Source organism: Salvia miltiorrhiza, chromosome 4, assembly GCF_028751815.1.
Source record: "Salvia miltiorrhiza cultivar Shanhuang (shh) chromosome 4, IMPLAD_Smil_shh, whole genome shotgun sequence".
NCBI classification, from domain to species: domain Eukaryota; kingdom Viridiplantae; phylum Streptophyta; class Magnoliopsida; order Lamiales; family Lamiaceae; genus Salvia; species Salvia miltiorrhiza.
Window position 1 is genome coordinate 1614042 of NC_080390.1, and position 14812 is coordinate 1628853.

The following is a 14812-nucleotide window of genomic DNA, read 5'->3' on the forward strand; positions in this document are numbered from 1 at the left end:
TGCAACATAATAGATAAACTTTAAATAGTAACCAGCAATCAACGATAATCAACAAAGTATCTAACAATCCAAATTCTAGTTAAGTTAGCACCTAGCAAAATAAATTCAAGTTCCTAAAACAAACATAATCAAGGGGGTGGTAGATTCCTCATTTCAGCTGGTATCTTCATGAACTCGGCTTGCAGTGCCTGTACGTCTACCTCCTGAGACTCAGAGCCATCATTTGACCGAGATTGAGATAGCTCTACAGCCTTGGCAGTCACTTGGGCCTGTTTTTGTAGTTAATAAAAACTTTAAAAGTTAATCGTTAAGTATAGATACATAAAGATGAATTTGTGATAATTTAATTTAAGGATTTCATACGTATGCATCTCGAGCTCTGAGATAGGTGAATTCTCCGGCCTTCGCATGCAAGACATTGAAGACACTCCAGTCCACTTCTTCAACTGGTTAAACTTAAATTGTTCAAACAATTTTAATCTACTAAGTTCTCAAATTTCCCAAATCCCCAAATTCATCACCATTCACCAACAACATAAAAAATACTAGTTCAATAAAATTCAAACTGAGTCTAACACAAAATCGTCTCTCCCCCACCGGCGATACAAGCATGCTAATATTAAAATTAAATCATGCTCAACACAAATAATCATGATTATACAATTAACATGCTAATGCATTATGGGACACAACCCAAGCAAATAATTACTAAATCAAGACAAGCATTAAAATACAACAAATTAATTCAAAAAATAGACACTAACCTTAATGTCGGTTCGGTAGCAAAAATAAAGTCTGATCACCTCTATATTAAGCAGCACTTGACAACTACAATAGACACTAACACATTGATTAGCAAAAAAAAAAAAAAAAAGCAAAACAAACGATTATAACTATAGATTGAAAACCACTAAAATTGCATATGCAACGATTTCATGGTAAGCATATGCACCTGTATCAGATCGAATGGTCACACCCAAAATTAAAATTTGATCTCAGCATACTACAAGCAATAAATAAATTGATATAATTATGAAAGAATCATCATACTCCATGAGCTGTATTATTTTAACAAATTATGTACACCCACAAATTATTTCTATATATTTTCAAAGGCTTATAATTTGTGTGTCCAACTTTCAGACCCACCTAAATTAATATTACCCTGCTAACACCAGCAAATAATAATAACACTATAAAGGCAACCAACTCGAAATAGAAGCAAATAAAACCAATTAATCAATGCATTTTTACTTTGACAGAGTAAGGCAACATACTTAGATTAAGAAGCATTTACAATTGAAAATCAAAAGTAAAAGATTACTCACATGGGGTGAGAGCAAGATATAGGTAAAATGCAGCATTCTTCTTATCACGCTTTATAAGGCATTGGTGAAGCGAGTCTTTTGGCCCTGCCTGCAGTATATAAAATGGACATAAAATTTAGGGATTTACCGGTACACAGTAGAGGATGTATGGATGATCTGATATAAAGGTTCAAGTATGTTTAATCACATAGTCCATTCCTCACCCAAACTCATAAATAAATAATCACAGATTGCTCGAAACACAGAAACAATGTATTCTGATATATCATTCCACCAACTCATATCCAAGGTCTTTCCGGTTATCAATGACAGAATAATATTTTAGAGATATCAATATACTTCAGATACTGAAATTGCCCAAATTTTATTCAACGGAAACAATGAACTCCTAAAACATGCTGAAATCGTGCATCATTATAACTCAATAATGATTTGATAAATCAATCAATCCTGCATTCAACATTGAGATTAAAACCTAAAATCAATCCGAATAATCCACATATTTGCACCAGAGATAATCAAGACTGATGCTGCAAACTTCAGGGAGCTGGTGCAGAGGCTCACCGGCAAGCCTGATCCCAACCTCGACGACGGCAATGAGAGACTATAGTGTTGAGAAAGAAAGAGGCAAGAATTGAGGCAAACTTCGATCGAAAACAAATAAACTTCGAAAAGAAATATAAGTTTCAAGCCATCAAAATTGAGGCAACAAACTTACCTGAAGAGGAAGGCTGCAACGGGGTCAGGGAAGGACCGGCGACGGCTGAGGATGAGGCCGGAGGGCCGAGGCGGTGGTGGCGATTGGAGGCTGGGACAGAAATTGAACGGAATAAGCCATATTTGAACTTTAAGCAACAGAAATTGTAAATAGGCTGCAGCGAAACAGAATAGGCTGCGGCAAAACAGAAATTGAACGGAATAAGCCATACCTCTAACTTCTGCCGAAACAGAATAGGCTGCGGCGGCGGCGGCGGAGGGGCGCTTTCGGTTCTTCTTCTCGTAGATCCCCTGGCCTTGAATTGTAGATTGCAGACGTTGCGGAGGTAGAGGTTGACGGCGCGAGCTGCGAAGGTGTTCCTCAGCGGCAATAGCCGGTGGAGGCGGAGGACGGTGAACGGTGAAGGCAATGGACGGCGGTGGAGTGGCTGGAGGCGGTTGGGTTCACCATTAATTTAGAGATTTAGGATTTTAGGGAAAAAGAAGTGGAGAAAAGGGAGAAAGAAATCTGGCGCTGAAATTAAATTTTGAGACGGAATAAATCTGTCGTTAGATTTCAATTTAATTATTATAAATTTTAAATTAATCTTTGAGACGGAAATAATCTGTCGTTAATTTTATTATTATTATTATTAATTCTAAAATAAATTTTGAGACAGAAGTTATCTGTCGTTAACTTTTAAATTTATTATTATTAATTCGAAATTAAAATTTAAGACGGAAAATATCCGTCTTTAGAATTTTGAGACGGAAATTCCGTCTTAAATTCCGTCTCAAAAGCATATCCGACCGAACCCATATTTCTGTCGTAAAATCCGTCGTACGTGACGACCCGTGTTGGGGATCCGTCTCTAATTCCGTCGCAAAAATAAGGTTTTTTTGTAGTGTGTCTAGTGAAGGGATAAGAATGAACTCAATTTATTTCTTGGGTTGATGAAAACCACCCTTTTATCCAATAGTTGTGCAATTTGTCTCTGGCTTGGCTAATTTCCAAATTCTAGATTTACTGTATTAAATTTTTTGGAAAAGTTGAAAATATTAATAACAAACTAGTGCCATGAATCAAAGAAAGCATGCAAGTTGCATCATCACATCAAGTGTGTCTTGTATTATTTAATTTTAATGGACCTTAAATCAATAACTTATGCATGTTACCATCATCTTTCACGAATTTTATAAATATATAATATATTTATTTGAGAGAGAACAAAAAAATATACTAATAATATATTTATGATGCTACATAGAGATGATAAGGAAGAAATGATATCCACCAAAAAATTTAAAAGTAAAATGAATGAAGAGATAAATCACGTATGTGGACTAATTTACACCTTATTAGTCTTAATCAAAATGTGTGTAATCTCGAGGGAAAAATAAAAAATAAAAAAATCAATTTTAGTGGATTATTTATTCTAGCAAAGACGGCTTCTTTGTTTGCGGCTGTCACAATCTACCTGCTCTGCTCCATTTGAAAGAGATGTTTTAAAAAGACAACTTTATCTCATTCCACATTTGGAGCCTTCATACATTTTGCATCTCCACCCAATGCCATCATCTAATGTAGATATTATACTTTAATAATTTTTTTTAGTTATGATAATGAGATTAAACGTTAATAGTAATTTTATATAGAATGAAGAGTTATTTTAATTAGAGTCAAATTTAAGTAACTCATGCGTACGATGAGACAACAAAAAATATATTTTCTTCATCAATTAATAAACTTTTCAGGAGGGAGTGATACATATCTTAAGAAAAAATTGTTCAGTATATTAAAAATGAAGAAAACATTATTGAATATATTGAAAGTGGTGGAAATGTATTGTAGGAATTAATATTGAGAGTGATGAAAATGTGAAAAGTAAAAGTAAATTGAATGTTATAAATAGTGATGTATAATTTAAAAATAAATAATTTTTTTTATGGACATCTTAAAAAAAATAAAATTCTTTCGTTGACGGAGAAAGAGTGTTATATGGAGTGAGTTGGCAATTTTTAGGCCGGTCAGTTGATAGGTAAGTTTTGGTTTAGGCATCAACCCTTATCTATAGTAGACTCGAGATCTTTTATTTTGCTTACTAGGTTATTCAATAATGTGAGAGTGATTGAAGTTGCTTTTGGAATCATCACAAGTATTCATTGGATAAATTTAGTCCTATTAGTAATGTCTCGTTATTTTTGGATACATAAATTAAGAAAAATATAGTTAATGTATAAAGTAAATTAGTGGAATATATTTAAGTATTATTGGAGTAAATGAGTTAATGAATTGAGCCCGCTGTTCTGTTAATAATATTTTATATGATTAATTTTTTTTATCAAAGAGGTATGAGGCATTACTAGTGAGACGTCCCAATATAATAATTGAGACATTATTAATGGGATGAAGAGAGTAGCTTGTAATATAAAAGTTGGGATATGATCTCGTGATACTATAGCATCCATATATTTGTGTAATACAATAATGTATTATAATTATCATATATATAATCATGTAAATTTATGATAATGCTAAAAAAATATTATTGAAGGAAAAAAAGAAAAGATTAAGAAGATCCTTACAATCCTTGAAAGCAATAAATATAGACTCAAGGCCTAATCTCATGAAAAGTTTTATTGGCGAAAATTCAATGGTAAAAATGCTAGATAAAAAATGAATAATGATCTATTACAAGTTACAACGAAAAAAATAGAAAATATCTAAAAATTATCAACCAAAAACCAAGAAAAATAAACTAAGAGTAAAAGTTGGAAACCAAAACAAAGGCCGTAAACGAGTTGAGCCGAGCCAAGGCTAAGCCGAATATCAGCGGGCTTAAGCTCAGCTCGTTTAAATATTTGGGTGTTCGAACTTTTATCTTGTTATTCGTGCTTGGTTCGTCATCCACTTATGGAGCTCGAGCTCGACTCGTGTGATATTTGATAATGTCGAATTTGAGCTTGAGCTCGAACTCGGTTCATTAGATGTTCGTATACATGATGTTCGAGCTCGAATTCGTTAAAAATTTAGGAAAAACTTCTTAATTAATATGTTACTTGAGATAGAGCTTGTCTTGTTTAAGGCTCGTGTACTAACTCGATTGAAGGTTCGCGAACAATCGAATGTGAACATGTTCACTAGCTTAATGAGTCGAGTGTTGTCAGGCTCGAGCTCGACTCGATTAAATTATTAAGCTCGAAATCAGGCTCGAGCTCGACTCGTTTACTATCAAATCAAGTCCTGGACAAGCTTTTTCGAGTTGAATCTCGAATAACTTACGAGTAGCTCTATTCATTTACACCCCTACCAGAAACTAGAGCACCATGAATTAGTAAAAAATCTTGCAGACAACTATGAAATTCACCAAAACGCAGAAAGGCTCCATAAACCAATGGGGCCTCCTAGAATCCAACCCTAGCACACCTGGTGTCTATACAATTTTTGATAATGAGACGACTTACAAACCATATGATGATTAATCTATGTTCTAAATCTAAGATATATGAAAAAATAATTTAATGAGTAGAGTTAATAAAATCAACCAATAAGTCTGTAAAAATATACAAACAAATCAATTATAACGTACAAAAAGTCGTGTTAAATTAATGTGATAAAATTCCGCCCTCTTCAAGATTCGAACCAGGATGAAATATTTTCGTACATTTTATTACCTTGTTCGTTAATGTCAACTCACATGATTAATTTCAACCGTAAAATTTTAATATATACTTTACAAATTTAATCTTTTTTCTCATTTTAAGGATCCTTTTCATTTGATACATTATATATATATATGTGTGTGTGTGTGTGTTTGTTTGTGTTTAGTATTGTGTAATGTTAAGAGATATATGACATTAGGAAAGGCTAAGTGGTCTATATGATCTTTTTTCCTATAAAAATTGGTTATAAAAACATTGAAAATATACTTTTAAAAGATCAAAATCATATAGAAATGTATAACAATTAAGGTAGACATACTATAAAGGGTAAGATCCTAATTAATATTTAATCAAATTAAATTTAAGATTTTTTTAGGGGGTGGGGGTGTTTATAATAAATAAATACATCATAGATCACCTCAAAGTCTTATGAAGGATTAATCGAAGATCATTTCATCTTTTCCTCTAGCAAAAAGGTAAAGGCTTTAAACAAGAATTTGGAAGCGATCAAATCAATCGAACTTTTTCGGACACAAATCCCATCAAATGCGACGAACTCAAAATTCAACCCAACCCATTTAATTTATCTTTTACTATGTTTTACTATTGTTAGTAGAGATGCATGTTGTTGATAGGTCTTGAATCTCCCGCTTCCAAGAAAATATACGGGGTTTTGCTTCAGAGGCGCCCCCGACCCAACTGTATGCAATTTTGGGCTTTAAGCCCAATTTGAGTGTTTTATCTCAGTACTATATATAATTGAGATCTGTAATCTGTAATCTTAGTCCTATAATAAAAGTTGTTCTCTTCTTTGCCCGTGAATATAGCCAAATTAATGAACCACATAAATTTGTATTTTCTTTACGTTTTCTGCTCGTGTTGCTCTATAATTAGGACTGTAAACGAGCCGAATACTAGCAGGCTCAAGCTCGGCTCGTTTAAATATTCGGGTGTTCGAGCTCGATTCGAGCTTTTATCTTGATGATCGAGCTCGGCTCGTCATCCACTTACTAAGCTCGGGCTCGGTTCGAGTTCGGCTCGGGTGATGCTCGATAATATTGAATTCGAGCTCGAGCTCGAGCTCGGCTCGTTAGATGTTCGTATATATGGTGTTCAAGCTCGAATTTTTTATAAATTTAAGAAAATCTTCTTAATTAATATGTTACACGAGTTCGAGTTCGAGTTCGATTCGTTTAAGGCTTGTGTACTAACTCGATTGAAGGCTCGACTGAAGGTTCGTGAACAGGCTCGCGAACATATTCGCGAACAATCGAATTCGAACATGCTCGCGAGCTCAACGAGCCGAGCACTGTCAGGCTCGAGCTCGGCTCGTTTATTATCGAATCAAGCTCCGAACGAACTTTTTTCAAACCGAATCTCGAATAACTTGCGAGTAGCTCTGTTCATTTACAGCCCTATCTATAATCCTGTTCTATCACATATGTAGTGTAAGCAATGTTGAAGTAATATGGTTGGTTATGGCAGTGCGTCTGCGACCACTCTAATCTAATGCTTGCTAAAAGTTAAACAACGCCGCCCCCATCCCACATTTCTCACTTTTTATTTTCTTATTTATTCACCAAAAATACCTGCTTAACTTTTCTATCTAATTAAACTTTTTAGTAAAACAAAGTTTCTATTTTTACTACCTACATGATAAATAATCTATTTTTATAATTGTAATAAGGTCATAAAGAGTCGTCTCTATCTATTTATAGACACTATTCCATATTATTTGAAAGTAGAATGTTCTATTTTTGACTTCTTGATGTTCATTCTGATTTGAGTTAATATAATTTTTTTGGAGCCTCAACAAAAATTTGAGTTATCTTGAAGTTTTCACGGTACCTTAAACATAAATTACTCTCTCTTTCTACGAAACATTTTCCTTAGTTGTTAGTAAAGTGAATACGAGTTTTAAGAAGAGTTAATTGTGTATTTGGTGAGTGAAGAATGAATGCCATATATTTTTAAAAATGGTGATAATTTATATGAATCCACTAATGACAATACATGTAAATATGTCAAAAAAAGAAATAAGCAGATGTTTTAAAATTAGGAAGATGTTTGATGGGCTAGATGAATTAATATTTTTTGGACAATAAAATAATTGAATAAATAGTTTGATGACGAAAATATATTTGTTAATGAACGCGAAAGGCTAACAAATTTTTGCATCATTAATTTGGAAGCTTATATTTTTTTTCACCAAAATATAGTTTTTGTTAGGATTTATGAACCAACATAAAATGCTTAGGCACCCTAATTGTGTGGATTTTTATTTATTTTTTGAAAAATATAAGATACATATATATTACACATGAATATATTACTCCAAATTAGAATATCCGTGACTTCCAGATTTGGTAACAATTTTTTAAATATAATTCATTTTTAATGTATGATTTGCAAACATTTAATAAAAGGAAATGTTTGCTCAATACACAATAACGACTTTAGCAATATTTAAAAAAAAAGAAATTATATCTATATGTAGTAAAATATATTCATCCTATTCCTTTTATTTCCTTAGAATTAGTGATAAATCAATAAAAGAAGCTGGATTGAAACATAGTAGTCAGTACCAGTTGATGGAAAACCACTCACTTGTAATTCGCACAACCTCCAAAAAACCAACCAAAATATCACCAAGATTCATAAAAATAGAAAGTCCTTGTATATTTTTTCCCCCATTATAATTTCCCAATATAAGTACATAAATATTTTTTCCCTAGAGATAATGTGAATCTATAAAACTAAAATCGTATATATATAGTGAATTATTACTATACTATACATCCGATTTATCGTATAAAATAAGCCAAATATGAAAAAAAAATTAAGAAAAAAATAAATTTTTCATCATTTATGAAATTCGAATCTTGAACCATGAATTTATTCAACGAAATACAAAATTAATACAAAGAATTAAAAATATTTTTTATTTGATGTGATATATGCTTGAACTAATTTAAATCATTCCTAACATATGATATGTGTGCGTGTAATTTTTTTTTTTTTTAATTATAGAGTAGCTCTAAATATTTTAGGGTGGTATATATTAAATACTCATGGTAGGGTGGGGTGTGGGTCTACAAAAATTAGAGACAAAAAAAATGAGGAATAATGAAAAAGGAGGCATGGAAATGTGTGATGTAGTAGTAGTGGTCCTCTCCTGCAATGTCTACCCTAATCATATCAATCATCCTCTATATTTATATTTATGCATTCTTTCCCAAAAATTATCGTAATTTTTATGGAGTTATTAGCGTCTAAATACATCAATTTAAGAATAATTTGATTTTGTGTATGAATTTTGAAAGAAGTAAAAAAAAATATATGAATATTAATATTGTAATAATTTTACCATAATTTTATTTTTCGCTCAAATTAAAATTAACGTGACAAGTCAAAATATCGACGCGTATTCATCGGGCGTCATATAAAACATCTCTAAAATATATCGTATCAGACTTCTCTAAACCTGAAAATCGTAGAATTTTTATAAAATTTGAATATCTAGAAATTGAATTTATGATAAAATTACTATATTAAAATTAATACAGTATATTTTTATTATTCATGTGCAAAATTAAACTACCTTCAAAATTAGTGTATTTAAACGATAATAACTCATTTTTATATATATCTACTTCATAAGCATCACACTAGAGTAGCGTCAAATTATATAATTACATATTTTGTGAGTTTGTGTGGCGGGCTTCGATGATAATAATTGAGCGTCACGATAATATTTATAAATATTTGTTCATGTCCTTATCTATGATTTGATAAAATCTTTGTCCAAACTACTCACATATTCATTAAACCACCTGCATATGTTTCATAGAAATCGAATTTCTTGCATCTCTTTTTTTTTTTACTTATTTTTTAGTTTTTATTCAAAATAATTTATGAAACTATGATCGAGGACACGAATATGGTTACGTCACTTAATCAATTTCATAATATCGTCTTTGAAATAATAATACAATGGAAGAATAATAGTTTCGACGTGGATTAATTTGAGAATATGATGCTTTCACTAAATAATTTCGTTGACTAATTAGCACATAAGATATGACTAATCCTCAATTTTCAACCCGACGTGGGCAATTTTGCGAATTTATTTGGATTTGGCTAATGATTCTTGCAGCACAAGTATTATAGTCTAAAGTCTTACATAAGGGTTTCATTTCAATTTTCTATGATTTATTTAGTGATACTAATTTTCTAATTTGATCAATACACCACCTACAAATAATAGCCAACTACTAAGTAATAATAATAAATTGATGAAATAATAATTATTTGATTATTAGAATATTTTATTTATACTATCCGAAACTTATTAAATTCGTTAGATCTCTCCCCTCAAAGTTTTTTTTTTTTTTTGAAAAAAACATTAAGAAGCATTAATTAAATAAGTGGGGATATATATTTGCACCTGAATTAATGGGATACTTTTCTTATTCTTCAAGTTAAATAGGACAACTTCAGCTGGGGACGCGTACAATTTAATGTGTTTTTTTCCTCTCTTTCTTCTCATATTTTAGTCATAATTCAAATTTGAGTAAACTTTCTTGCTCAAAGCTTCAAGAAATGGAGTCGTTACATCTAAATACATATAGAATCATTTAAATAAATATCTTGAGAATATCATGAAATGCCGTAAACGGAAATAAAGAAGCAACATCGATTATTTTGGGGTCGAAAATAATAACCACACATTGCAAGAAAAGAAAAAAAAAATAGAGGATTTAATGTAGAGAGAGAGGGGCGGTTTTTATTAACCAAACAAAAAAAAGTTGATGATTTATCCAAAAAAGGAAAAAGAAAAGGGGTGAGTCCAGTAATAAAAATAAAAATAATAGCCATTTATAAAAAAAGGAATTGGGCTTTTCCTTTTTGCGGCTGCTTTCAAATTCATCTCACCATTAACTCCTCGCACTCTCCGCTCCTTCTTCTTCTTCTTCTTCTTCTTCTTCGTTTCAATTCAATTCACACACAAACACACACACTCATTTCCATACATAGATAGATATACACAAAGTAGCATACTTTTTTTTATTTTCGAGGAAACGGAATTGCTGAATTTGAAGGCACACCTGTAGAGAGAGAGAGAGAGAGGGGGGGAGAAGAAAGTTTCGAAATTGGAAAGAATTGTTTGGTGAATTTCCGAAGGGGGTTTGTGTTTTTGGTAATATTTTCCATATGTAATGCATCAGAAAAAATCTGAAGTACAGATCGGAACAGAAAGCAGCGGCGTCTCTTCCGATTTCAACCCCACCCCACCCCTGCCCCCTTCCTCCCTCACCCAGAAACACCCGCATATCTCGCAGTCGAATCCGGCGCCGTCGTCATCGCCCGGCCCCAATCCCGGCCTCCAAATCCTCATCAACGATGAGCTGCAGCAGCAGGAGCAGAATGACCCTTTTACCCCCAAGCCCACCCCTTTCAAGAGACCCCATCTCCAGCAGCATCACCATTTCTCCCGCTCCCTCACCAAGACCCCGACTCTCTCCAACGCCCTCCACAGATACGCGCAGGACCCTCCCCCAAAATTCACGCTTTTCCACAATAGGTCTCACAAGTTCTTGACCCATTTCCACCACCACCTCCGCCACCTCCGCCGCCGTCTCCGCCTCCACCTCCGCCTCATCCTCCTCCTGAGCCTCCCTTTCTTTTACTTCCTCGTCTCTCACCCTTCCAGGTCATTTGTTCTTGATTTCCTATCCGCTTTCGCCTTCTCGGCGGTGCTCCTTTTTTCCCTCAATTTAGCCATTCCGAGGCTTCCCACAATTAGGTTGTTCCTCGCCAGGTCTTTGCCGATTAAGATAAGCGCCAAGGACCATGGCACCCGCCCGCATTTGCCCGTCTTTTGGTCCATTGGTTCGAGGCAGAAGGCCGATAAGAAGGCCATTTCCGGGTGTTATGTGCAAGCATACACCAATGGGGATGTCTACGAGGGTGAGTTTCATAAGGGGAAATGTAGTGGCAGTGGGGTGTATTACTATTACATGAGTGGGAGGTATGAAGGTGATTGGGTTGATGGCAAGTATGATGGCTATGGTGTTGAGACGTGGGCACGGGGCAGCCGCTATAGAGGGCAGTACCGCCAGGGCCTTAGGCATGGTTTTGGAGTATATAGGTTTTACACTGGTGATGTTTACGCGGGGGAATGGTCTAGTGGGCAGAGCCATGGCTGTGGGGTTCATACCTGCGAGGATGGTAGCCGATATGTAGGAGAGTTTAAGTGGGGTGTTAAACATGGTCTTGGACACTATCATTTCAGGTAACACTCATGGCATTCTGCTCTTAATTTTTGCCGCATTTTGGTGTTATGTATTCGTTTAATGATCATTCAATTTGGCATGTTTGAAACTATCTGTATATCTTAATCTTGTTGCTAAGTGTTTTGCACCTTAAGGGGGTGTTTACTTTGAGTGATAGGATAGATTGATAAAACGTAGGATTGAGTATATTTGAAGGATAAGATGGTCAAAAACAAATTTGAAGTTAATCAATCCATCAAAATAAATGGTAGATTAGATTGGATTGTTTTTATCTATCCATCATATATTATCACTCAAAGTAAAATGCCCCCTAATAGTACTACTTTTGGACTAAGTTTATCTAGTTTTTGATGCGTTGTATCAGATAAACAACATCTTGTTCCTATATATCCTTTAGTAATGTTCGTTTGTTTTGATTGCGTAGTGTGACAATAAAGTTGAGATGATGTGTATGGCTTGAATAGGTGTGGGAATCTTTAGTTCTTATCCTTGTAAATAGTTGAGACGATAAAGTAATTGTTTCATATTTGCTGCCTTTTGGAAGTGCACAAATCAAGTAATATCTTTTGGCCATTCCCTCACTTTTACATTCCTCCCTTTCTCTTGAACCTGAATCCATTTACCGACTTTTTGCTGATGATTCTAATAGAAAGAGTATGTAATGCTTGATTTGAACAAGTAGTGAAGAATCGGAATCATTTTGATTTTATGTTTGAACATTTTTTTGATGTGAATTCTAAGTATATCATTGAAATATCCTGATAAAGGTGAACTTTTTACAAAAGGCTGTTCAGCTCCTTTGCATCTATGTTGCATTTTCCCAGCTGTATTAATGAAGATGAAGTTGAGGCTCTAGCTGCCTTTTTCTTTACCTTGTCTTGTTCTGAAACGGCTGAAAAAGGAAATTTGTACTTCATTTTATCCCTTTCCTCGTTGCCTTAACGTCTGATTTGTCTTTTTAACTGATTGATATGAAACATGAATTGGTCATGTTATGTGGAAACTGTGCTATGATGAGTTGTTCATGGAAGAGTAAAGGCAAGACTGTGAGTTATATTAAACTGCCAGTGTGAGTTTAAATTGCTGTCTTTGTTCCTGCTCAAGAGTATCAGTTCCCTGTTATCACGATAACTTAAATATTTCAGCGAAAACAAATTAAAAAATTAATTGCCAATAATGAAGTTTGTATCTGATGGTGCATTTGTCCCTTGCATACCTGAGGTTGCCAATAAACTTAGTATCTAGCAGAATATCATCTCTTCCATTGCTCAATGAGTTTTGATTTTTTTTTTTTTTGATCGGGCAAAGTCATGTTAGATGTTAGTAATTAGTTCCCCATCCACTCCAAGAACCACCTTATCTCTCCATTCACCAAATCCACCTTATATCTCCAATCTCCAATTCGCTCCCAAGAGGGATCGAACCCGGGTCACTTCACTTAAGTGAGGACCCGGTGGCCAGTGGGCTAAGCCCCCTGGTTGCTCAATGAGTTTTGATATGGACGTTTATTATTCAGTGGCTCTTAGCAGTGCTCAGTCTTCCTTAAATATTCGAATTACTGTGTTGACGTCAATGCTGTTGTTGCCTGCAGGAATGGAGATAGATATGCCGGGGAGTATTTTGCAGACAAAATGCATGGATTTGGGGTCTACTATTTTGCAAATGGACATCGTTATGAGGGTGCCTGGCATGAGGGGAAGAGACAGGGGCTCGGAATGTACACTTTCAGAAGTGGCGAAACTCAGTCGGGCCACTGGCAAAATGGAATTCTTGACGTTCCAAGCACACAGAGCAATGTATATCCCGTTTCGCCTGTTGCTGTCAATCACTCTAAAGTGCTTAATGTTGTTCAGGTAAATTCTTTTTAAATTAACTTTGTATTCATCATATGAAGAGCCCCCCCCCCCCCCCCCCTCTTTGTTAAAAAGAAGATTATATTTGTGTGATTTGCTAAAATGTGAGTTACAGAATGTAAGTAGTAATATCTCTAATGAGTTAGTGTCCAACCATCAGGAAGCTCGACGAGCAGCAGAAAAGGCGTACGAGGTGAGCAAAGTGGATGAGAGAGTGAATAGGGCAGTAACAGCAGCTAACAGGGCAGCTAATGCAGCAAGAGTAGCAGCAGTCAAAGCTGTGCAAAAGCAAATGCATCACAAAAGCAACAGCGACGACATCCCCATTCCCATCATGTAAGACTGGCCGCCGCCCACCATGACTTCATACCAGAAAATACGACAAGAAAAGACGGTTTGTCAACGACTTATGGTAAACTGACTGACCACACCTCCCATTTTACTACGTTTCCCCGTTCGAACGTCATGTGTTTTTCTAAGTGAAAGCTGAATTTTCGAGCAGCTCGTTGGCACAGCGGCATCTAGCCTCTTTTTTTCTTTCTTCTTTTTCCTCTTTTCATTTTCTTTTTTCTTTCTCTTTTTGGCTTTTGTAAAGTTCAAATAGGTATATGGAATTGAGGGCTGGTGCTGGTGCAAAGGGAAAAAACCCTTCACTCGAGCAGCCCTGTATGTGGTGATGATGTAACTAATGAGAAAACTCAAGAGAGAATGTTGTAATATTTCTACTTCAACGTGTTGTTGCCTTCCTCTTTCTCCATTGCTTATCTCTCACTAGGCAATTTACCATTTGGAATTTTTTGCAATTATATTTTGACATGCAAAATTATAGTATAGTAATAAAAAAAAATTCGGATTTTACGAGCTTGTAATTTAAGATCTACTACATTAATCTTTCATTTTCCCTTAAGGCACTGATAATTTTTGAATTACTAATCATTAATCAACCTGCTCGGGCATAAACTGAATTGTTTATAAC

The 14812-nt window shown here is 34.5% G+C and overlaps 1 protein-coding gene and 1 long non-coding RNA gene across 13 annotated transcripts; one reads left to right on the plus strand and one right to left on the minus strand.

The window, feature by feature from the left end:
* LOC131022108 (uncharacterized) lies at positions 1-2598 on the minus strand. 12 transcript variants are annotated; one of them, XR_009101147.1, is made up of 7 exons: positions 2258-2585; positions 2047-2136; positions 1893-1932; positions 1329-1416; positions 765-828; positions 364-446; positions 1-269 (listed from the first exon to the last, which is right to left on the minus strand). It is a non-coding gene; the product is annotated as an uncharacterized LOC131022108 (long non-coding RNA). The 12 variants fall into 12 exon arrangements; XR_009101155.1 differs by having other exon boundaries at positions 765-840; XR_009101148.1 differs by having other exon boundaries at positions 1838-1932.
* A 7977-nt stretch (positions 2599-10575) lies between these two features.
* LOC131022110 (uncharacterized) lies at positions 10576-14593 on the plus strand. Its single transcript, XM_057951509.1, has 3 exons — positions 10576-11982; positions 13575-13836; positions 13997-14593. The coding sequence occupies exons 1-3, from the start codon at positions 10907-10909 to the stop codon at positions 14174-14176; spliced, it is 1518 nt and encodes a 505-aa protein (XP_057807492.1). The 5' UTR covers positions 10576-10906; the 3' UTR covers positions 14177-14593.
* Positions 14594-14812: the final 219 nt, after the last annotated feature.